Raw genomic sequence first — 25,322 nt, 5'->3', positions numbered from 1 at the left:
GAAGGGTTGCTTGAATGACAAATGGAATTAAATTTGTTGGACATCTAGGTCTTAATCAAATGGGATAAAATGCTAGAGTGTTGGTTGCTGGAACTGGGTTTATGCTTTTGAAATCTGTAGGTGAACATGTTTTGTGCTTAACTGATTCATAAATTTGCCTTCTAAGAATTCTCTTGTAAAATGACATCCGCCTTAAAGGGAATTCATATAGGGAGACTTTCAGGACAAATACATATCTTTGATATGTTAAAATCCTGGAACAGAAATGGGTAAGAATTTCCAGAAGTAAAAGCTGCATTCGGACTAAGCCAGAATTAGTAACATGGGACTAGATGAACTGAAAGATTGTAATGTTGTATCTCTTGATGTTTTGTTTTATTTAACCATTACTGGTTCTGTAATGTTTGCTTTTCCAGACTAGGGAAACTTTTTCTTAAGTTATCTGTAATTTACAGAGATGTAAAAGTAGTCATTTGTAAACAAATCAAGGTATTCAACTCTTTCTCTCTCTCTGAACCCTCTGAAACCAAAAGGTCTCAGCAAGTATTCTTTCTTCCATGGTAATCAGTCATTTGCACAAGTTCAATAAGAATCTGTTCTCCTTGTAACAGGACACTGGTTATTTTACCAACGCTTTGACTGGAATGTCACATTTGAAAAGACTCAGATATAACTAGACAGCTTAAAAGAACTAAGGTTGACTTTATAAAACCTGGAACTATAAAGCCCTTTGGAACTGTTGGCCTGATACCTTGCTTACAGAGTTCCCAGCAGCCTCACCAGGTGAGTAAAGGATGTCACTTCCTGGCAGGTGCAGGAATCTCAAGATACTTTGGGGACCTCAGGAAGAGGAATTTGCCCAAATGGAAAGGTATTGCAGGCATGTATGATGGCAAATATGTGGCTTGGCTGCTGGCCTGGAGAGGCTACTATAAGTTCAACCTAGAGATTCCTTATAAGAAGTTCCAGCAAAGCAGATTCTAAAAGCTCTATATGATCATTAACTGCTCTTGCTGAGCTTATGTAAAAATTAGGCCAACTTTGTTAAAAATGGATTTGTTTTTCAAATAAATTAGCCCTGATTTGGCTAGCTCTGGAAATGAAGGTTATTTTAGAGAGAAGAATTATGTTTTAATAACATACTTTTATGGATGTTAAATTCTAGATTTGATTGTCTTTAAATGTTTGTTTACCTAAGCTAGACAACTTGAGGTAAACTTCAGGGAAGTTGCATGATAGCTTGTTTAGACGATCTTGCTTTTGCCAGTCAGTAAACCCCAGATATAGGGAAGAAACTGAAGGAAACTGAAGGATTTGAAGGGAAGAATCTGACTCAGTGGGAATAGCAGAAAAGGTGTTTAACAACAGGGAAGGAGGCACTACATGAGGCAGGGAGGGGATGGTTAGTGGAACGAAAAGCCTAAGCACAGAGAAGGCAGGCTGGAAGACTTGGATTCAGATCAGTGCGCTTACTGTAAGGAAAAAGGACATTGGACCAGGGAATCCCCAAAAGGAAGACAGCAATGCTGGCCACCAGAGACTGAAGGGGCCATGGTTTGGAGCCTCTCCCCGAACCTAGGGTAAAAATTGAAGTGGAGAGGAAATAAATTGATTTTTTTGGTGGACACGGGAGCCCAATTTTCATCATTACTTAAACCTATGGGGAAACTATCTGGAGAGGAAGTCTGGGTACAAGGAGCAAATGGCACAGAGAGGCATAAATGGACAACAGAAAGGACTTAAATTTGGCCTCAGGAGTAGTTAAACACCAATTTTTGTCCTCCCTAATGCCCCATATAACTTGATGGGAAGAGATCTCCTCCACAAGTTACGAGCTGGCATTCAGTTCTCGGAAGGAGACATGACTGTAACCTTGGGACAACCCACTGTGCAGGTGCTTATGCCAGCAGTAGATGAATACTTCCTTTACAAGCCAGTCTCAAAACCAGAGGAGACAAAGGGTGGGCACCTTCTCCAAACCCTACAGGTCGAGTTTCCTGAAGTCTGGGCAGAAGGGAAGCCCTCTGGCTTGGCCAAGGGAAAGCCTCCAGTGGTGGTACAATTAAAAGTGACGGTCACAGCTGTTCATGTCCCACAGTACTCCCTCCCTCGGGAAGCAAAGGAAGGTATCAGAAAACACATTAACCACCTCCAAGGATATGGGATCCTAGTTCCTTGCAAATCTTCATGGAACACACCTTTGCTGCCCGTCAAAAAGGCTGAGACTGAGGAGGACGAACCCGTTCAGGACTTCCGGAAAGTTAATAAACGGGTTGAAGATATCCACCCAATGGTGTCTAACCCTTATATCCTACTCTCCATCCTGGGCCCCAAAAGAACTGTGTATGCCATCTTAGATCTCAAGGATGGATTTTTCTGCATATCTTGAGCACGGGAATCTCAGCCCCTTTTTGCTTTGGAGTGGTTGGACCCACAGGAAGGATTCCAAGGCCAGCTCACCTGGACAAGACTTCCCCAAGGATTCAAGAATTCACCCACTATCTTCAACAAGGCCTTACATGAGGATTTGCATGAGTACAGAACCTCCAGTCTAGGAGTCACTCTATTACAGTATGTTGATGACTTGCTGATAGCTGCTGAGGACTGTGAGTCATGCTTGTGGGGGACAAGAGCTTTCTTACAGACTGCAGGAAAAAGGGTATCAGGTGTCAGCAAAGAAAGCACAGCTCTGTCAGAGCCATGCCACTTATCTAGGCTTTGATCTCCATGAGGGAGTACATTCATCGTCTGAATCCAGGAAACAGGTGATCACCAAATACCCCCCACCCCACCATGTCCCAACAAGTGAGATAGTATCTTGGGACGGTGGACTACTGTAGGCTGTGGATACAGCTGTTTGCAGAGATTGCCTGACCTCTCTACGAACTGGCAAAAGGGGGGCTCACTATGATAGAGTGGACAGCTGAGGCAGAAGGAGCATTTCGGGAATTATAAACAGCCTTACTGAGTGCCCCAGAATTGGCCATCCCAGAAGCCCTTCCACTTGTATGTGGATGAAAAAGCAGGGGTCGCCAAAGGAGTTTTGACTCAGACTCTGGGGCCCTGGAAAAGGCCAGTAGCCTATCTTAACAAGAAACTAGATCCAGTAGTGGCTGGGTTCCCCCCTTCCTCTGCATAATTGCTGCCACAGCCCTCCTGGTCAAGGATGCAAGTGAATTGACTGTGGGTCAAAATCTCATCTTGACCACCACCCACGCTATCAAGGGCCTTCTTCGGACTCCACCAGACCGGTGGATGATGAACGCCCGAGTGACGGGATATCAGGTCCTCCTCCTCAACGAACCAAGAGTGACCTTCTGGCCCCCGGCAGTACTAAATCCAGCCACGCTGCTGCCAGAGGAGCTGGCTGACCACCCACATGACTGTGAGGTCCTAACCCAAGTCACAGGAGTAAGGCCGGACCTCAGAGACATTCCCCTACCAGATGCAGAGATGACTCTCTTCACAGACGGGAGTAGCTATATAGTCGATGGAAAGAGGTATGCAGGGGCTGCGGTGGTTTCCCCTGAGCAGGAACTCTGGACGGCAGCCCTGCCACATGGAACATTGGTGCAAAAAGAGTTGCTGATTGCACTCACCAAGGAACTGAAAGGTAAAATCGCCAACATCTATACGGACAGCAGGTACGCCTTTACTACTCTCCATATACATGGGGCTATTTATAAAGAAAGGGGCCTATTAACAGCAGAAGGAAAAGGAGTTAAAAACAAGAGCAGAAATATTGGCTCTCCTCCAGGCTTTTTGGGACCCAAAAGAGATGGCTGTTATGCATTGCCTGGGACACCAAAAGGGGACTGAGCTGATTTCAAAAGGAAACCAGTTAGCAGATCAAGCTGCAAAGCAAGCAGCCCGAGAAACTGCAAGAGCTGGTTACACTCCCAGCTCCAGCCCTACCAGAAAAACCGAACTATTCAGAAGAAGATTTCAAGTATTTACAAAAATGGGCTAAATTAGACTATGCAGGGGATTGGGCTAAGACTAAAGCAGGAAAGTTAATTCTTCCTTAAAGACTAGGTAAGAAGTTAGTAGACCAGATACATCAGGGTACTCATTTGGGGACACGCAAACTCAAGGAGCTTATAGGCAAGCAGTTCCAGGTTTCTAAATTAGGGCGTATGGTTCAGGATGTAGTTGATACATTTGCTCAATGCCAGGCAGTTAATGCGGGAGGAACTAGAATGGGAAAAGGGAAAAGAGAAAGAGGTAAGGAACCAGGATTTATTGGGAAATAGATTTTACAGAGATGAAACCCAGAAAATATGGGCACAAGTATACATTAGTTTTTGTAGATACCTTTTCAGGCTGGGTAGAGGCTTTTTCCACCAAGCATGAGATGGCAGGACTGGTAGCCAAAAAGCTATTAGAAGAAATAATTCCTAGGTTTGGGTTGCCTCTTGTGATCAGGTCAGATTAACGGCCCTGCATTTGTGAGCTGTCTCACAGGCATTGGCCAAGGCTGTGGGCACTAATTGGAAACTACATTGTGCCTACCAGCCCCCGAGTTCTGGGCAAGTAGAGAGAATGAACTGGACTCTTAAAGAGACCTTGACAAAGCTAATTCTGGAGACTGGCGGTGGATGGGTGGATCTCCTTCCTTTCGCCCTCCTCAGGGTGCGATGTACACCCTACTTAAAGAAGGTGACCCCATTTGAAATAATGTTCAGGAGAACTCCCCCTGCCCCGGCTCTGCCTCGGCTACGAGAGGTTGTCCTAGCAGAAATGACTAAGTCTGTACTCCAGTCACTACAGGCCTTACAGTATGTCTTAAAGAGCCCATACAGGGATCTGAACTGCCCACACTGAGACAGAGACAGAGATGGAGGTGGAGTCACATCCTTACCAACCCAGGGACTTGGTTTGGATACGCCTCCACCAAGTGGGAAACTTGGAGCCTCGCTGGAAAGGACTGTTTACTGTCATCCTGACCACCCCCACAGCAGTAAAAGTAGAAGGCATCAGGGCCTGGGTTCACGCGGGTCACATCAAAAGAGCCGAGGATGAGGATGCTCCCCAGAGATGGAAGCTGCAGCTGACGGACCCCACGGACCATGGACTAAAGCTAAGACTCAAAAGACTATGAGTTCATTGTTGCTCCTATTGTTACCTGTTTGTGCAAGAGCTTCTGAGTTACCTCATAAGGCAAAAAAAGAGTATAAGTGGGAAATTAGACTAACGGAATTAGGAAAAATGGAAAAGGTTATACAAAGCGGTGAATGTCTAACTCATCAGCCGACTGTGCAGGAGAACATAGAACTAGCTGAAAACTCAAGGATTTGACTAATCTCCAAAGAAAAGGAGGGAATGTAAGGGCCTGCTTAGCCAGAGGGAGTCATTTTGTGGTTATGCAGTGAACTTAAATTGACGCTGCCCCGCACAGAGGAACTTACTTGCAAAACCTAGATACAAGGGCAGGTCAGGCTAGGTGAAGACATCCAATCAGTGGGGTGCACATGTATCTACTAAGGTAAATTGAAATTCAATTGGCCACCGTGTGTAACCTAGCATGACTGTGCAGTTTTCTCTGTGTGTTGCAGACCTAGCCTGACTGTGCAGTTTTCTCTGTGTATTGCAATCTCACTGGCCACCTGTGTATAGCCAGACTCAACTACCTCTATAAAAGTTAGTCTGTGAGGCTGGGAGGGGTCGCCTCTTTGTAAGAGACAGCCCCGACCAGTAGGTTTGATTCTCAATGCATGGTGCAAAATAAAGCTTTGCTTGACCTTCACTTTGTATCAGTCTCATTTCTTTGATTACAGACCCTAACAGTGAATTTATAAATATTTAATTGCTTTAAACTTGAAATAATTGCCTATTTTTCCATTTAATGTACCTAGGATGACAGCTCATGGTATAACTTTTTCATAAATGACCTCACGGCCAAATAAAGAGATTTCAAGAACAGCACTAACAACTGGTTAGAAAATTACCAATCGACAGCAATTACTAGAAGAACACAGGATGAAGAGAACAGACTTTTATTTCTATTTTTAAATGAGATCCATGCACAGAGTTGACATCAGGTCAGGAAAAGGACAAACCCCAGAAATGGAGAGGTAGTTTGCAGCTCTTTTTAAAAAAAATCTTTTATTTGGTCCTTTTTTCTGAAAGTGTATAATTCAATCACATCTTTTATATGCTATTAAATGTTTGTTGTAAAAAAAAAAAGTATTACCAACTTAGAAGTTTTTTTTTAATGAGAAATCCAGTGCACACCTCCCCTCATCCAGATGTTTATGACAACCACATATGGTATCTCATGTACACTGCCATAGAAAGAGAATTATTTTACAAATGCCCAAAGTCCATGTCTCCAGTTGCGAATTTTTCATTTCGGGTTATTTTCAAGAGTTCCTGGCAGGGATGAACATTTTCTACTTTCCTCGTTACCTATTACGTAGTCAAGGCTTATCCTTGGAATCTGGTATCTGGTGAGGCCTACATTATGGAAAGGTTTTTCCTATCCATTACTTTTGTAATATCACTCTTGTGTATTTTGATGAGCTTTGGTTTAAGGCTTTCACACATGCATATCTACTTCCTAGGGGTGCTCTTCGATATGAATTTTATAATGATTAGTAAGAGATGACCTGTGGTTGAAAAGTTTCCCACAGGTAGTACATTCATAGGGTTTCTCTCCAGTATGAATTCTCTGATGGGCGATACGTGATGAGCTCTGTCTGAAAGTTTTCCCACACGTGTTACATTTAAAGGGCTTCTCTCCAGTATGAATTCTCCGATGCTGAATAAGAGCAGAACTTTGGCCGAAAGAGATCCCACATTCCTCACATCGGTATGGTTTCTCTCCTGTGTGGATTCTCTGATGGTTGCTAAGGGATGAGTTACACCTGAATGTTTTCCCACACTCATTGCATTTGTAGGGTCTTTCTCCAGTATGCATTCTCTGATGCTGAATGAGAGCTGAACTCTGTCGGAAGGCTTTCCCACACACTTTGCATTTACACGGTTTCTCGCCAGTGTGAATTCTTTCATGAATGATAAGTGTCGAGTGGGAACTTAAGGCTTTACCACACTCATTACAGTTATAAAACTTCTCACCGGTATGAATTATCCGGTGTCTGTTAAGTCGTGAAATAGAAGTAAAACCTTTTCCACATTCGTTACATCGATAGGGCTTTTCTCCAGTGTGAATTCTTTCGTGCTGGATAAGAGACGCGCTCTGACTGAAGGCTCTCCCACATTCACTGCACTTAAAAGGTTTCTCTCCTGTGTGAATCCTCTGATGATAACGAAGGGATGAGCTCGACTTAAAGGTGTTGCCGCATTCATTACATAAATAGGATTTCTTTCTGAGGTGAATTCTCTGACATCCAGGAAGGGATGAGCTGGCTGCCTTCCTACCTGGATTGTATCTATGGGGATTTTCTCCAGCGTGGATTTTTTGATGTATAAAAAGTCCAGACCTTCTGCTGAAGGATTTACCACATTCTTTACATCGATAGGATTTCTCCACAGTGTGGGTTCTTAGGTGTTTGTAAAGGGATGTACTCAGAGTGAAGGCTTTCCCACATTCTTTACATATATAGGGCTTCTCTCCAGTATGAGTTATTTGATGCTGAATGAGAGCTGAACTTTGGTTAAAGGCTTTTGAACATTCTTTGCATTTAAATAATTTCTCTCCACTATGGTTTTTCTCATGTTTGCGAAGGGATGAAGTGTTAATGAAGGTTTTTTCGCATATGCTACATTTATAGCGTTTCTCTGTGGTGTTGATTTTTGGTTGATTAAGCAAATATGGATTCTGTTTGAAGCTGTTTCCTTGTATTTCACATTTTGGTGGTGTTTTTTCTCTGGGACCCATCTGCTGCCTAACAAGGACTGACTTTGGGCTGAAGTTTTGGCCAAAATCATTATTTCTATGGCTTCTTTCTACAATGAGGATTTTTTTGTGGCTGCCTGCAACTGCCTGAATACTTTCTTTTTTCTCCTGCTTTTTATCTAATCTCTCTTCATAAATGCAGGGTTTTTCTGATTTAAAGTCCCAGGGTCCATTTCTTCTGGATCTTCTCATTATTAGCTCCTGAAAAGAAGAATCTTGTGTCTGAGTTGACTTCGTGGTTTTGTGACTGCTCTTCCATCCTGGAGGGGGAAAAACACTAAAGCTGTTTCATGTGATACGGTATTTAGCTACATACACTAAACGTAGAGAATAAGTAAGTATTGATGCCATTTATTTATTTATCAGAGAGAGAGAGAGAGAGAAAGAGAGAGAGCATGTACGCACAAGCATGGAGAGTGGCAGGCAGAGGGAGAAGCAGGGCGCCCAATGTGTGACTCGATCCCAGGACCCTGGGATCATGGCCTGGGCTGAAACCAGAACCTTAATAACCAACTGAGCCACCCAGGCATCCTAAGTATTGATGTTATTTAAATAGGGTTTTTATCTGGCCAGCTGTAAAAGGAAAACACAAAAGATTTAAGCAAGAGAGAAAAAGAATCAACGGGAACTGAAGTACTAGGGTGGAGAAAAGATTAGAACAAGCCCATTTAAAGAAGGTGAGTGTCAGAGCAACCAGGGGATCATGAATTGGGAGAGGCAGTGTGGGATCAGTCCAAAGCCATCCTGGACTCTGAAATTATTTTCACGATATTTCTCTTCATCGTGTGTAATTTTCCTAATCTGTAAAGTCTTCCCTACCTTCCCTCATGCCCAATTATTTGTATCCTTCAGATTCAATTCAAATGGAGTCCTTTTTCTTGAGTCTGAGTTTCTACAGTCCATTCCCCTTATTATAGCACTTAACCATAATATTTAAAATACGCATTACGGGGCACCTGGGTGGCTCAGTGGGTTAAGCCTCTGCTTTTGGCTCAGGTCATGGTCTCAGGGTCCTAGGATCAAGCCCCAAATTGGGCTCTTGGCTCAGCAGGGAGCCTGCTTCCCTTCCCCTCTCTCTCTGCCTGCCTCTCTGCCTACTTGTGATTTCTGTCAAATAAATAAATAAAATCTTAAAATAAAATAAAATACATGTTACATACCTTTGTATTATATAATTACATTCCTACCTACATCTAAATATATTAGATTTTCCTTTTCTACCTTAAGTGTTCTTTGCAAGCAGATTTTAGCATGCCCTATTCACAGATCCTCTTGACATCACCTGAATTAGACACAAAATGTTTTGTTAATTTCCCTTAATTACTTATATACTCCTAATTTGAACAATGTCAAATAAGTCTCAATTCCTTATTTCTTTCTCTCTCTCTCACACACACATGCACACACACACACACGACTGAAACACCCGAGGCTGCCTTCCAGGACCCGACATTACATGAGTTATGGGAGATCACCATATGGGTGATTACAGTCGGGGCAGTTCAAAGAGGAACGAGTTATGGAGCTAATCTAGAGGTGCTGCAGGTTGGCATGAAGCCAAAACGTGCAAGCCGGGAATGGCAGCCCTGCTCATGCATCGAGCAAAAGAGATTATCCAGCAGTGTGGAAAAGAGTTGAGGATAAATGAGATGGGCATAAATATAAAAAGGTAAAAAAGGGCTAGCATGACAGAGTGATAAAACAGAACTGAACTCAGTCATTGGGAGAGGATGCAACATATCAACTATTACATTTTGCCAGGGGAATGCCTGTGTGTGGCATTTCCTCCTCCGCTGGAAAGAACCATTTAAAGGGCTCCCCTGCATCTCACTGTGGTGGAGATTCCTGTCGGATGTTCCCTTCCTCTCCTGTGTACCAATTTTCTCTGCTTGGTCAACATGCTGTTTTCTGCTTTCTCTTTCCTACCAGGTTTACTTCTCAGTCTCCTTCCTCAATAATTTTTTCTTTTCCCTCTTTAAAATCTGGAATTTCCCCCTCCACTCTGTACACCCTCCTTGGATCATTTTGCATGTCTTTATGATTTAAGATTTTTAAAAAATTTATTCATTTGAGAGACAGCACATAAGTGAGAGCACAAACTGGGGGTAGGGGCAGAAAGAAAGGGAGAACTGGACTCCCCGATAAGTGAGGTGACCAATCCCAGAACCCCGGGATCATGACCTGAGCCAACTGAGCCACCCAGGTGCCCCAGTGTCTTTAATATTTATTGGAAAGGAAAGAAGAGTGTTTTACTTTCTGCCCAACACCCTCCTTGTTCCTTCCTCAACCAAGTCTTGCTAACAGGTACAGCTTTAAATCAGTGTCCTGCGAATCAGCAACCGTACCATTTTCTAAAATGCGGGCCGAAGTAGGCCTGCAGGGCTAACAGGATCCAAAGCTGCGCATACAACAGGTCATTCCCAGCTCCTCCCCTGAGAGAGGGAGCGCTCCATAGGCAGCCATGGAGAGTTTCAATAGACACCAGGTGACAGGGGCGAAATGATGTGTGTTGTGCAGTTGGAGCGGCCAAGGGAAAACGAGAGGATATGCAGAAATGTTTGTATGTGCACAGAAGAGCTACTCCTTCTCCACGTCCGCTCTTGCTCAGTATCTTACATCTGTTCCCCTCCTCCTGCTCAGCACCCCCTCAGACCCCCTCTGGCTCCTGTCGTCAGTCACCCTCGCTAAGGCAGCCATGACCTCCAGGTGGTGGAGACAAAATGCTCTGCGGTTCCCACCGAACCAACCCATTGGCAGCAGCTCACAGTGACCCCTCATTTGCCTTGAGCGGCCCTTTTCCTAGGGTCCAATGACCCCCTGCTTTGTTCCACATTCCTCTCCCTTCCCACCAGCCTCAGCCTCCTCTGTGCACTCATGTTCCTCTGTGTGACCTTCAATCTTGGGGGTGGGGGTCCCTCAGGGTTTAGTCCTTGGACCCCAATTCCTCTGCTCTGTACTCTTCCCATAGGCCAGCTTTGATTCCAAACATACATGCGGGGCAACACTTCTCTCCACACCAGCCCATTCAAAATAGCAGCTTAGATGTCTTGACAACTCCTCAGATTCAACACACGTAAACATAACTGAATTTGTGATCACTCCTTCAAACCCGTATAACCAAACCCTTGTCTCTAGAATAGCACGAGTTCTGAATCAAAACTTTAATAAGAGGCGTCCTAAATACATCTCCCTCAGCCCTCAGCTAATCAATTTCTAAGACTTGTTTATTCTGCCATCTAAATGAGTCAAAAACTTCTCTGCTTCTCTCCGCCTCTACTGCTCCTATGCCCATTATAAGCCTTGACTTCAATGCCTCCTAATTTTTCCTTCTGCAGGATACCCACTTCTCTTCCCTGTGGGCCCATTTCTCTCTACCTGGCCACAAGATGCCAGAGTTCCTCGAGATCGAGCCCTAGACTTTTTCTTTGTCTTATGGTATTCTGGATCCACTCTACAGGCTAACTCAAACTCACCCACGACTCTGGATTGACCAGGGTCTCCCAAATTCACATTTCACACCCAGTCTGTATTTTGAGGGGAAAGACTCCAAATCTAACCAGAAACTTGACCTCTCCCCTGGGATAAGTGGGTCAACTTAATTCACCCAAAACCCAATTTCTACCAACTCCCAAATCTGACCTCCTTGTGGTGTCAATATCTAAATGAATGAGATCACTGTCCAACCCAGAACCACAAACCAAGCCCCCTTGATAACGCACCTCCTTTATCTTCATATTAAATCCATCTCCAAGCCCAGCTTTTCTTATCTCCCGAGTATCTCCGAGACAGTTCACTTCTTTCCATCTCCATCACCACCAAACTAGCCAAGCCATTCATGCCCTCATTAACTAAAAGTCTACTCTGACCAGGTACTGTTTTAGGTACTGGGGAAATGGGAACACATCAGACAGCCCAGAGATGAGAGAGATAATGAATGAATATATATACAATCATGCAGGGACAAACATCCTTAGGGAAAATAAAGCAGGGGGAGGGGACAGAGAATGTGGAAGATGGAGGGCCATGATGAGCTGAATCTTTTTGAGAAAGTACCATCTGAGCAGAAACCTGGGCTACTCAGGGAAGGGTCACACAGGCTCATGGGTGTCAGGAAGAATAATCAGGGAGGGAAAAGCAAGTGGGGGGGCCATGAGGTAGGAGTCAGGCTGGCCTGCTGGATTAGAGTGATTAGAGTCCTTGAATGAAGCAACGAGCAGAAGGAGGTGAAGGTGAAGAGGGAGACAGGGCCAGACCACGGAGGCTCTGGAGGCTACGCCGGGGACTCTGGATTGTGCTCCGTGTGATTGGGGAGCAATCATACAGTGCACAATTGTGTAGGGGAGTGAGATGACCTGATAAACCTCTTTTTTTTTAAAGACTTACTTACTTGTGTGAGAGAGAGAAAGCACAAGCTGGGGAGTGGCAGGCAGAGAGAGAAGCAGGCTCCCCACTGAGCAGGGAGCCCGATGCTGGGCTTGATCCCAGGACCCTGGGATCATGACCTGAACCAAAGGCAGATGTTTAACCGACTGAGCCACCCAGGTGCCCCAGATTTACCCTTTAATAGCACATTTTTGCAGCTATAGGAACAGAGGTTGGTGGCAGGAGGGAGGTGCAGGGCCAGCAAGGGTACTGCTGGGGAGAGGGGGCAGGGGACAAGGACAAGACTGACCAAACACAGTAGAGGCGCCTATGAGTACCTGCTCTCCGCTTTCACCTCCTCAGAGATTCCTTCTTTAAACCCCCGCCTGTTGGGCTGCTGGGCTGCTAAGGGCAGCACCTTTGTGCAAGTTAGAAAAAGAGGCCCCACCCTCTGTGTGGGGCAGCCCCCAGGGACACCTCCGCTGACCACCCAGCCGGGTTTCAGTCCCCCCACCAAGCTTCTTGTGCTGAGATGACAAAGGAGGAGAAAATGACAGGAAAGAAAAGCACATTTTCACTGGAAGATAATGGCTTATCCAGATCATACCTGCATTTTTAAATTTTAGATTTCAGGACTATTTCCGCATTCGGGCATAGAGCTAACTCATGATGTACCGGCTGGTTTAATGGCCTCATTACAACTCCTCCGGCAAAGCACCCCCCGCAGGTGTGCTCCCTTCTCAGCAAGAGACTCAGAGGAGACACACACCCCTCCTGCCAGCGTCTTCCACCTCTCACTTCAAACATCCCCCCATGACCCTTTGTTTTTCTGTTTTTCCTATTTGCGAATAGTTTTGAAATTTAAAAAGAAAAAAAAAAAAAAAAAGGAAACTCAGAGGCCGCTAGAGGTGCTATGAGTCCGTGCCTGAAAAGCACAGGCTTTTCTGTCACCGGCTATGGGAGGGGCAGGTTTCAGGTCTGGTCCAGAGTTAACTACCTGAGCTATTTCCAGAACACTCCATCCTTCACCTGCGCTCACGGGGAAGTGACCTGCACTCCGGAGGGAAGCCGTTCCAAGGCCCCATTAGTCCGGACAGATGGAGACCCGCCAGAGGTGCTGGACAGACAGACACACGCAGGTACTACTGGGGCACCCCGGGGTGACTGCCATCTCTGCGGAAGGAGAGGAGGTGCATCCTGTCCAGGGACGTGTACATACTGCTTGGCTGTGCTGTCCTTGCTTCCTCTCAAAGCCCACCCGTGGTCCACCCTCAGGGACATGTCCCTGATGCCGAGGAGGAGGCTGCTGAGGACTCCAGCCCCGTTGCCCGGGGGCCACAGTGCCTCTTGGCACAGCTCTGGACTCTGGAACTCCGGACACATTTTCTACTCCCCTGACTCGCTTCACTTGGAGAGATGCATTCCTGATGGGAGGCTCCCGAGGCACGGGGAAAGGGATAGAGCCTTCCTTCTCTTCCTCCGATCTTTCCTGACAGACTTGGCCCAGACGCCACCCTGCCGACCCTCGGCTGATTTACGGACTCCTGCCTGCTGTGGGCACTTGATGGCGGCCTCTACCCACTTCCCAAACCTCGTGTTTTCTCCCAAATCAGAGTAAGATAGACAGACATACAGACATGGGTGGTTCCCACAGCAGAAACCTCAGAGTATGGTGGGAAGAAGGCTCCCTTGGCCTGGGGGCTTGGGGAGGGAGAGCGCCCAGCCTGCAGCTCCTCTGCGGAGCTCACGGATTGAGAAGCCATCACTGATGCATCTGGACCTGACAACATCGGGGAGGAGCCCTCACTTCCACGTCAACAGGCCCCCCTTGGCCTGCAGGCTGCTCTCAGCAGTGTACACCTGGGGCCCTGGTCAGACTACTTCCCAGTCCCCAGGCACCTGGCCTGGCTCTCAGACACAGACCAGATCCTGTGTCCAGGCTCCTCCCGCTGGGTGGGATCTGGTCCCTGCGGCACTCTCCTGGCTCCCGGCGGCACCCATTGGCTTCCTTTCTCTGGACTCAGGCAGCCCTTTCCTGTGACTGGACCCAGCTCCACATCCTCGGGAAGCCTCTGCCCACACCACCCCTTCCGCTGCGCACCCTCACACACTCTGCAGCCATTGTATGGGGTCATTCTTTCCTAACCCACCTTGTAAATGGTGAGGTTTCCTGGGATTCTGTCCTCTGCTCTGTGCCCTCACCTGGTTAGCTCAAGGTGTCAGATGCCACCTTTGTGCCGAGGGCTCCCTGACCTCCCTTCCGAGCCACCAGAGACCTTATACAGCTGTCGACCAGCATCTCTCCCCGAGCATTCCATTCGCTCCCCAGTGAGACCCATCCCACAGCAAACTTGCCCTACACCTTTAACAAGGGGGCCCCCTCTTCCTCCCACCGGACCCCAGTGCCCGTGCCTTTGTCCCACCCTAGAAACATCTTACCTACCTTACTGCAAGTGTCTCCGGGAAGATTCCCCATTAGCTTTTCCCTCACTTTCAATCTATCCCCCACCATGCTCCAAAGTGACCATTCTTATTAAACTCAAATTACATAAGGATTTCATCAATCTATTCTCTACGAAATGTTAAGATTACATACTACTAAAGCCCTCCTTCGTCCTGCCCCTTCTCAATCCCATTCCATGTGGAGCTCCTGGCACCAGCTCAGGTGTGTCCCCCCAGCCTCTGTCTGCACTTCTGCACACATTACAAATACACACATAGCCACGTCATCACTCTTCAGCATCAACAGTGACACATTAGTAGCTGTCCCCCGGCCCCTGCCAGTTCTGTCCACACCAGCCACTCTTGTCTCTGACAGTGGCCCTCAATGCCAGAATAGGGGCTTGCTCCAGAGGACATTAACACTCTATCACATTTAAGCCAATTTTTCTAAAATACCCAGAACTCCAGTCTTCTGCTGAAAATCCTTCATTTCCATGGGATGGTCCCATGCAGAAGACTCTTGTCAAAGCCCAGTGTAATGCGGCTTTGCTAGCTTTCAGACACCCTTTCCTTCCTCGGCTCTTTCTCTCCTATAGCGAGCCTTGGTCAGATGGATTCTCTGCCATTCCTTAAATACACTATTCACTGACTGAATCCTCGAGATGCAGCGATCCTGTGAAAACGGAACGAATAAGAAGAGCTCTCCAGAGATTCATTTGGTAAGTGATTACCAAGAGAGTAAGAGGAAGCTCATGTCTGGGGCCTAAGCATCCCCCCTCTGCCGCTTGTGGGGGACAGAGGCCCCGGAGAAACCTTCCTGATCGACATCTCCGAGCCACACTGTCCACTTACCCCCCCAGACTGTTGCCCGCACCCACCCCCCGCTGCTCGGTCCCACCCACTCACCTAGAGAGGGGCCTCCAGGACTTTCTTTCTCTACCTTCCAGGGATCTTCTCCTTGCTGCAACAGGGAGATCACTCTTGGTTTGGAAAACAGGAGTCCTGCTCAGAGACAAGAAAAAGAAAAAAGAAAGATAAGACTTGGTTTTCTTTAGACTCAAAGACGCATCATGGATCTGAGTGGAAAACGCATGGGATGGTACAAAGAGCTCTGGTGGGGTGTTCCAGCCGTGGCCCCGCGATGTGAGGGTGTGTGTGAGGGGAAAGGCAAGGGGCCTGTAGGGTGTGGCCGTGTGGGAAGTAGCTGTAGGTTAGAGACGCCGGATTCACAGGCAGCTCTGGTTACTAGAGTACCCACGGCTTTCCACGTTAGAGGGAACATGTTAGATTTACAGACTAAATATTTGTAAACAGGTACCCATGCCCTGTTTAAAATAAGAAAGCACCATCTGACCCTCTTTCAAAGATGGATTATACACATTCATCAGGCTGGAAGGGAGAATTGGGAAAGGCTGGCGGCAGGGTAATGAAGATGGTTGAGGGATGGTTTCTGCTGTGAGCTGAGCAAACAAATCACAGAAAATCAGTGCTGGAAAATGTTGCCTGAACTATGAGGGAATTTCCAACACACAAGTATGCCAACTGTTGATGTGTGGGACAAATCCATGCCTATAGGGGGAAAGAAGCTTCAAATACTTATTTATTTACAATGTGCATAATCCCAAGGCCAAATTCAGCTGAAAGTTCCTGATGCCCCACAGCTTTTATGCAGGGAAGCTGGTGCTGACTTATGGTACTGTCTGACTTTTTCATCTACAGGGAAAATTCCCTTACCCAGTGAGACCAGGTTACTGTAGTTCTCCAGCATCACTTCCTGGTACACGTTTCTCTGAGAAGGACCCAGCTTCCTCCACTCATCCCGTGTAAAGAGCACAGCCACATCCTCAAAGGTCACCGACACCTGTAATGACAAGCCATCCCAGCTCACCCAGGACCTCCCATCGCACAGGGTAAAAGTGGTGGCAGTTGCTGGAGAGGATGGGCTGCCATGAAAGGCTTTGGGTGTTATTCTCATTTCTGAAGGTTTCAGGTCATTTGTTTAGTGGACATCGGCCAGTGACAACTAAACAGCATGAAGTCTTACCCAGAACTTGTATTAACTACCATAAGGAGATGTGGGCAGGAATTAAGACCATTGGTAAGAGTATTAGAATTAAAAAAACTATTGGTAGGTGTGTTAATTAGAAAAATCTTTCTGATGACAATTTGACAATACATATTTAAAGCTTTAAAATGTGCATATTTTGGGGTGCCTGGGTGGCTCAGTGGGTTAAGCCTCTGCCCTCAGCTCAGGTCATGATCTCAGGGTCCTGGGATGGAACCCTGCATCGGGCTCTCTGCTCAGCAGGGAGCCTGCCCCCCACCCCTGCCTGCTGCTCTGCCTACTTGTGATCTTTTGCTCTGTCAAATAAATAATAAAATCTTTTTTTAAAAAAGTGCATCTTTTACTTTATCAGTTACTATATTTGTATCATAACAAAGAGTGCACAAAAATGCAAATTCAAGGGAATTTATGATGGTTTTAGTGATCAGAAAACAACGAAAACAGAAAACAATGTAAAATCACTGATGCAGGGTAGGTTAGCTAGCTTAAGGCACTCTCTGTGTGCTTACGGAATTAAAATAGCTATCATTTAGGGGCGCCTGGGTGACTCAGTGGGTTAAGCCTCTGCCTTTGGCTCAGGTGATGATCTCAAGGTCCTGGGATCAAATCCTGCATTGGGCTCTCTGCTTGTCGGGGAGCCTGCGTCCTCCCCTCACTCTGCCTACCTCTCTGCGTACTTGTGATCTCTCTCTCTCTCTGTCAAATAAATAAAAATAAAATCTTTTTAAAAATAGCTATCATTAAAACCAAAAGGCAACTGACAGAATGCGAGAAGATATTTGCAAACGACATATCAGATAAAGGGCTAGTGTCCAAAGTCTATAAAGAACTTAGCAAACTCAACACCCAAAGAACAAATAATCCAATCAAGAAATGGGCAGAAGACATGAACAGACATTTCTGCAAAGAAGACATCCAGATGGCCAACAGACACATGAAAAAGTGCTCCACATCACTCGGCATCAGGGAAATACAAATCAAAACCACAATGAGATACCACCTCACACCAGTCAGAATAGCTAAAATTAACAAGTCAGGAAATGACAGATGCTGGTGAGGATGCGGAGAAAGAGGAACCCTCTTACACTGTTGGTGGGAATGTAAGCTAGTACAACCACTCTGGAAAACAGCATGGAGGTTCCTCAAAAGTTGAAAATAGAGCTACCCTATGACCCAGCAATTGCACTACTGGGTATTTACCCTAAAGATACAAACGTAGAGATCCGAAGAGGCACATTCACCCGAATGTTTATAGCAGCAATGTCCACAATAGCTAAACTGTGGAAAGAACCTAGATGTCCATCAACAGATAAATGGATAAAGAAGATGTATAGTATTCATCTATACAATGGAATACTATGCAGCCATCAAAAGAAATGAAATCTTGCCATTTGTGACAACGTGGATGGAACTAGAGGGTATCATGCTTAGTGAAATAAGTCAATTGGAGAAAGGCAACTATCATATGATCTCCCTGATATGAGGAAGTGGAGGTGCAATGTGGGGGATTAGGAGGGTAGGAGAAGAATAAATGAAACAAGATGGGATTGGGAGGGAGACAAACCTTAAGTGACTCTTAATCTCACAAAACAAACTGAGGGTTGCTGGGGGGATGGGGGTCGGAAGAGGGGGTGGGGTTATGGGCATTGGGGAGGGTATGTGCTATGGTGAGTGCTGTGAAGTGTGTAAACCTGGCAATTCACAGACCTGTACCCCTGGGGATAAAAATATATTATATGTTTATAAAAAAATAAAAAAATAGCTATCATTTATTGAATGCTTTCTTCGGACCAACTACTGTTTCTAGAGGTTTTTACTTACTGTTACTATAAATATGTATCTTTACTACAATCCTATAAAATAGGTACTATTACTGCCCCCAATTTACACAAGAAGAAACAAGGAGAAATCAGTCCAAGTCAAACAGATGGTGTACCAGAGACCCTATATATAGGAGGCCCTGTGTGTCTCCAGTCTATACTACAATACTCCTTTACTTCTGACCCCAGACATGTGGGGTTTTCACATACCAAGTGGCTGTGTGACACCAGCTAGGTGTCCTACAATTGACCTCAATTCTCATGTCACTGACCTGGAGAGATGGTCGGATCCCACAGATTAAGGGCTCAGTCCCACAGGACCGCCCCAACTTCAGATGCCAATTTCAAGTCCAGACTGTTACCTATGCTTCCGACCAACTGGCTATGAGTCGGGGAGGTTTCTACAACCCCTACCCTTGGGTTTAATTAACTTGCTAAAGTGGTAAATGCAGGAAAAGCACCACAATGCAGGAATGCATTTACTTACTAGGTTATTGGTTAATTACAGAAGGAGAGAATGCAGGGACAGCCAGATGGAAGCGATGCATATGGCAGGCTATATGGGAAGGGACATGGAGCTTCTGTGCTCTTTTGGGATGCACCACTTTCCCCATCTACAAGTGTTCACCAACCCAGAAGCTCTCTGAACCCTGTTGTTTTGAGTTTTTTTCCCAAGACTTCATGACACAAGCACAATGGATTAAATCACTGACCACTGTGTAGGCATGACTGGTCCTTGGGTTGTGGGGGGAGAGGGCCCAAAGGTCCAACCCCTCTAATCCAGATAGGTTCTCCTGCCAACCAGCTCAGATCCTTAGGGATTTTCTAAAAGTCATCTCATTCATGGCAAATCCGGCTTGGTTGAAATGGATTGTTATGAATAGCAACACACACCCATGTCACCCTTAACGCTCTTAAGTTTCTTCAAGAACAAAACCCCAATATTATGAATCACTCAGCTTCCAAAACCCTCATAATTTCCTCTGTGCTAGGAACAGTGGTGAAAACCAAATATGTATTTCCTATTATAAATCACAGTGTTGCAGCTGGTCGGGGGTAGAGGTAGAATTTCAGTATGGAGGAGGCCCAAGACTCCATTCGTAACCACTCAGCAAAACTGCCTCTCAATGCCTACCTCCGGGCATTAAGAAACGAATGAGATCATCTATACGATGGAGACAGGTAGCAGTGACAGCTGTGCAATGATGTGAAGGTACTTAATGCCACTGAGTTCAACGCCCTGAAATGGTTAAAGCTGTGAATGTACATCATGCTTATTTTATCACCCGAGAAAAGTTAAAATGGTAAAATAAATGCGTACGTATGTGACTATTAATACACATATAAATAAAAAACAAAGATAAAAAGAATATGAGTCTGATGGACATATACCAAAGCGGGACAGTGACTATCTCTAGATACTGGGGTAAGAGAGCTTTCACTTTCTTCTTTATGTAGTTTTTTTTTTTTTAAATATTTTATTTATTTGACAGACAGAGATCACAAGCACGCAGAGAGGCAGGCAGAGAGAGAGGGGAAGCAAGCTCCCTGCTGAACAGAGAGCCCGATGCAGGTACCCAGAACCCTGGGATCGTGACCCGAGCCAAAGGCAGAGGCTTACCCACTGAGCCACCCAGGCGCCCCTATAGATATTTTTTAAGCTCTGAATTTCTTTTCTTTCTTTTTTTTTTTTTTTTTAAAGATTTTACTTATTTATTTGACACAGAGAGAGGCTATAAGAGAGGGAACAGAAGCAGAGGAAGTGGGAGAGGGAGAAGCAGGGCTCATGCCAAGCAGGGAGCCCTACGCTCCCTGGACCCTAGGATCATGACCTGAGCCAAAGACAGATGCTTAACGACTGAGCCACTCAGGTGCCCTGATGCTCTGAATTTTAAACATGAGCAGGTCATACATGTATAACAAAGTAAATTACTTGCACATGAGGGGAATGCAAGAAATAATCTTAGCCCTCAAAATAACATAATTCAACTGGCAGACAAGGTAAACATATGAAATAATTTGATCAATGAAAGAAAAATGTGTAGGTGGACAGGACCATATACCATCTCCCAGTTCAATCCGTACTTTATTTTATTATAAAGGTTTTATTTATTTACTTGACAGAAAGAGAGGAAGAGTACAAGTGGCGGGGGGTCAGCAGGGAGACAGAGAAGCAGGCTCCCACTGAGCAGGACTCTGGGATCATGACCTGAGCTGAAGGCAGACTCTTAACACACTGAGTCATCCAGGTGCCCGTCAATCCTCATTTTAGAGATAAGGACCAGAAGGTTCAGGACAGTCAAGACCCTGGGCCACATACCTTATTGGTGTCAAAGGCAGGACAATCATTAAAGTTTTCTGTTAAGCCAGCACTTGGTATACTCTCTTTCTGGTCTTAAACACCCATCACTGGGCTTTACCTGCAAGCCCATGTAGTAGGGACACATGGGAGCAGGTGAGATTAGGGAGAATGCCACACGCATTTACTCCCCTGCAGGGATGGAGAAGATTCTGGGCAAGAGAGCAATGTGGCTCTGTGGGAACAGGAGGGGAAAGCTTTAGAAATATGCACTGGCCGGTCCCAGCCCGAAGATCAACCACCACCGTGTTTCAAGGGCCCCAAGACAATAGGACAGCAGAGAAGAGCTCTGGGAACATGGGGGCTGGGGCTGCCCTGGGTTCCAAAAGAGGCACCAGGGGAATGGCTGCACAGTGCTGAGTCTGGACCCAGAGGCCAGACACTGGGGTTTGAATTTAGGTTACTGGATGTCTCTGAGTCTCAGTTTGATAGTGTGAAACATGGGGATAATCATTGCTGTGCTGGCATGAGAGTGAGAACAAAGGCCACACCCTCAGGCAGACCCCAGCAACATTAACTGTAATTGTCAAATGTAGCTGATCAGTGAAAGGACAAGTCCCAGGAACATGGTCCAGCAGGTCCCATCTGTCGGTGTGAGTGGTATCATCACTTCAGTAACACCATCTGGCTTCCACAACCACCCCTTGTTGGGCGTCTGCTAGTGCCCAGCCCTGATCCAAACACTTCCCATGCACTGACTCGCAGGACCCTTTCACCTGCCCCATGAGGTCCGCATGCTTGTTATTTCCATTGTCCAGGCAAGGAAATGGGCACATCTGTCCCGGGCCCACAAACAGTAACCAAGGAGATGGGTTCAAGCCCAGCAGCCTGGGTTCAAGGCCTGCTTCCTACCCACCGGAGACCCTGCCTCTCCACTCCTGATATCCTGTACATCCCTCCATGCTCCCTTCAGCTGTGTCCCCTCGAACACAGCTATTCCTTGTTCAGGCACTGGCTCACCTGGACCAGGTCCCTCCCCTGTTTCCAACAACGGAAGGATGAAAATAGCAGGTCCAGAACAGTTTTCAAGAGTACAGAAATAAGGAACGTAATCCACAAAGAGGGAGAAAAAACCGACAATGATGAGTTGGAGTAGCCTAGGGAGGGTATCCTAAAGAAAAACCAAGGGTAGGGAGGGAGACCAGGGCAAGCCAAGGAAGCGGGTCCAGAAAGGAGCTGCCAAGTATGTGTGTGTGTGTGTGTGTGTGTGTGTGTGTGTGTGTGTGTGTTCTGTCCCCACGTGGCATCTCACCTGTCAAGTTAGTAACCATACACTGAATTGAGATTAATGAATAAAAAGAAATGTCTGTTAGGAAAAGAAAGGGGAAACACTAGACACGGATTGGCAGGGAAGAGGCAAACATTCCCTACAGAATCCACCCTCCCCCTGGGTGGATTGACTCTTGAAGGAGGAAAGGGCTTGGGCTCCAGGTCCTGCAGAAGACTGCATGCAGCAGAGGACTTCAGTTTGAGAAGCCAAAAAAAAAAAAAAAAAAAAAAAAAAAAAGATCTGTCTCTAAGACCAAATATGTCAATGAACTCACTTGAGATGTTGCTTCCCTCGGTCCAATAGCCATATCTTCTTTCTGGGCTCTTCCCTGAGGATAGGTGGAGTCTCCAGAAGACAAATCTGAAAGAGGAAAAAGGGAGCCAGGACGGAGAAGCCCCTTCTGGTTTCCGCCCCTGAGAATCACCAGCTCTGAAATCCTTCCACCACCTGAGACTGAGGCCACGTGCCCTCGGAGAGGGAAGTCAGAAGGAGCTGGAGCTGGACAGGCCCAGAGACAAGGGCCAGCCCACAGTGGGCCGGGGCCCAACTCTTTCCCCTGTGGCTCAGAGAAAAAAGACCTAGGACTCCAGCTTCAGTAGCAGCAACAACTTACTGAACCTGCCCCAGGGGCCAGGCACGGCTCACATCGTTCGGTTCCCCAGCATAGCTGCCATTGTCCACGCCTATTTTACAGATCAGGAAACTGAGTGCAGAGTGGGAGCCACTTGCCCCAGTGCACACAGCCAGTGAGGGTGCTCCGGGATCCTTACCGCGCGTCTCCACAGCACCGGCTCTAACCTCACCGCCCGCAGGGGAGGGGACAACTCCTCTCCACCTCAAGCTGCACCCGCCCCCAACTCCTCCCCCTCCTGTCAAGGAATCTCCTTCCAGGTTTTTAGAGAAAAGTGCTTGGGAAACGGACGACAGCAGTTTTCCGACGGCGGCCGGAGGGCTGCCGTCTGGGGGAGCAGGCACAGAGACCGAAAACTTGGGTTCCAGTCCAGATTCCGCCGTAGGGGGGTGGGGAGCCGGCAACTCACTTCTATCGGAAAACACATCTCTGCGCCTGCAGCCCGGGAAGGCAGTGGCGCCGGGGAGGGGGTGGAAACACAGTTTCTCACGTTCACTGGCAGCCGGGAGCAAATCCAAACGCCAGCAGGGCCCGGCAGGTAGCGCGCCGGGCACGAGTCCGGAGGGAGTAGGAGTGTGACCAGGGCCTGGGCCGGTGGGGACAGGTGCCCGACCTGCCGCGGTCAGCGGCGCGTCCGCGAGACAGCTGGTGCGGGCCAGGCGGGCACATCGGGGGTGCGGGCCCTTGACCCCCCTGCCTGCGCCCACAAAGCCCCCACTCGCGCCTCTCGGGCCTGTGCCCCGCGCCCCGGCGCCGCATCCTCCCGAGGCCCCGGTCCTCCGTCCGTCCCGCATTCGGCCGACCTTCTGCAGCTCACCTCTCCCAGGCCTCGGGGTTTCGGGGACTGCGCCTCCCCAGCCGTGCTCCGCCGGCGGAGGCTCCGACACTACCCCAGCGAACAGCAGCCCGGGGTCGCGAGTCCTTCCCGGGCAATGCCCGGGCCGACTTCAAGTCCCTGAGCCGCCCGCTCCGGCAGCAGTAGACCGGCGTCCCGCGCAGGTCCGGGGAGGCGGGACGGCAAGCGGGGGAGGACGGCCGCAAAGCCTCTGGTGAATGTAGTCACGCGGGAGCCAAGCATTCTGGGAACTGTAGTTCTCAGCCGTAGCCTGAGAGGCGGGGCCTTGGCGCGCCTGTCACTTGCCCAGCTCCCCCTTACGGGCTCCGCGTCGCACCCTTTGGGCTACCCGGGGCTCGTGGCTCCAGGTTCCTCAGGAAGGAGGTGGAGGTTTCCTGAGGACGGTGTGTCATTTAGCTGTGCATTTCCATAAGTGACAGTAAGGCAAGTAGACAGCTGCGGAGAGCAAACGTATTTCCCCTCCAGTGATTGAATCAAAGTGTAGCGATCACCTGCTCTATTCCAAACACTATTACAAGTGGTTGAAAGTATGTCAATGAACTCAACAAAGTTCATTGCTCTTGGTTAACTGTTTTGTTTTGTTTTTGTTTGGTCAGGGGGCAGTAGAGAGAAGACAATAAGTTACGAATGTAATCAGAGTTTAGAAGGTTAAGTGTTGGGGGAAAAGTGAAAGAGCATGTTCGGGAGTATTTAGGGTAGATATGGAGGCAGTTTGTAGCAAGAAATAGGGTCCCAGATCCCCAAACCCGTGTTAGTATGGCAGGAAACAAAATCTCGCTAAGATAAAGTATCCTTCCATGAATTTTTGTTCAAGTGTTTTGGCTATCATCAACTCACATGAATGGTTATCATTATGCCAACTTGTAAATAAAAATGCTGAGGTTTTGGATTCATTGAATCTACAAATTACTTGGGAGAATTGATAGCTTCACAATACTGATTCTCATAATCCTTACTATGGTATTGTCACCATACACACAGGTATCAGGCAATTAACCAGCCTGAGTCTCTTGGTTGGAGCAAAATTACCTGGTGATAAGTGAGGGGATGAGGATGTAATTGTCAAAGCATTGTCTCCCCATGGGGTAGTGCAGGAATCTTTTATTCAGGGTGCTAAGGGGCAGGGGTAAGGAGCTGGATACATTAGGGAATTTACACATATTTTGTTAGGCACTTTGCAAATACCTAGCTTGTCAAAAGCTTGTCAACATGCTATTGGATACATTTTATGTTTTTTTATTTTTAAATGGCCCAAAACTCTGCCTATAGGAGATCTCAGTATTATAATGAGTTAAATACTACGTCAGGGCAACTCGGCTTCTGCACAAGTCCTCAGCTGCAAACTGGTTCATGCAAGGCAGTTATATCCCTGGGACACCTGGCCATATGTCTCCTTGGTGGGAGCTGCTTGTTTTCCAAAACAGACACATTCTTTCTCTTCTTTTGTCCTTTTTCCCTCCTCCTCTCTGCAGATACTTTCAGCCCTCTGACCTGAGTAACCCTACGGTGTCCTAGCTAAAAGTGTAACTCTGTTTAAGTAGGTCTGACAACTCTACATGTATTTTCTCCATAGCATTGTTGCATATTTTGGGGCTTAATTTTAGATATATCATGTTTTAAAGCTATTGTAAATGGTATCTTCTTAAAAATTTTACTTGC

The 25,322-nt window shown here is 46.9% G+C and overlaps 1 protein-coding gene across 1 annotated transcript; it reads right to left on the bottom strand.

The window, feature by feature from the left end:
• Positions 1 to 5,980: 5,980 nt before the first annotated feature.
• On the bottom strand, positions 5,981 to 23,841 carry LOC309861075 (zinc finger protein 354A-like). Its single transcript, XM_082723578.1, has 5 exons — positions 23,625 to 23,841; positions 22,451 to 22,536; positions 16,397 to 16,523; positions 15,569 to 15,664; positions 5,981 to 8,118 (listed from the first exon to the last, which is right to left on the bottom strand). Exons 2-5 carry the CDS (start codon positions 22,481 to 22,483, stop codon positions 6,560 to 6,562), a joined length of 1,815 nt encoding a protein of 604 aa, XP_082579704.1. The 5' UTR covers positions 22,484 to 22,536; positions 23,625 to 23,841; the 3' UTR covers positions 5,981 to 6,559.
• Positions 23,842 to 25,322: the final 1,481 nt, after the last annotated feature.

This window comes from Mustela nivalis, assembly GCF_964662115.1.
Source record: "Mustela nivalis genome assembly, chromosome: 3".
Lineage (NCBI taxonomy): Eukaryota > Metazoa > Chordata > Mammalia > Carnivora > Mustelidae > Mustela > Mustela nivalis.
Note: the sequence above shows the minus strand (reverse complement) of the source record. Positions and strands in the feature narration are given on the sequence as shown.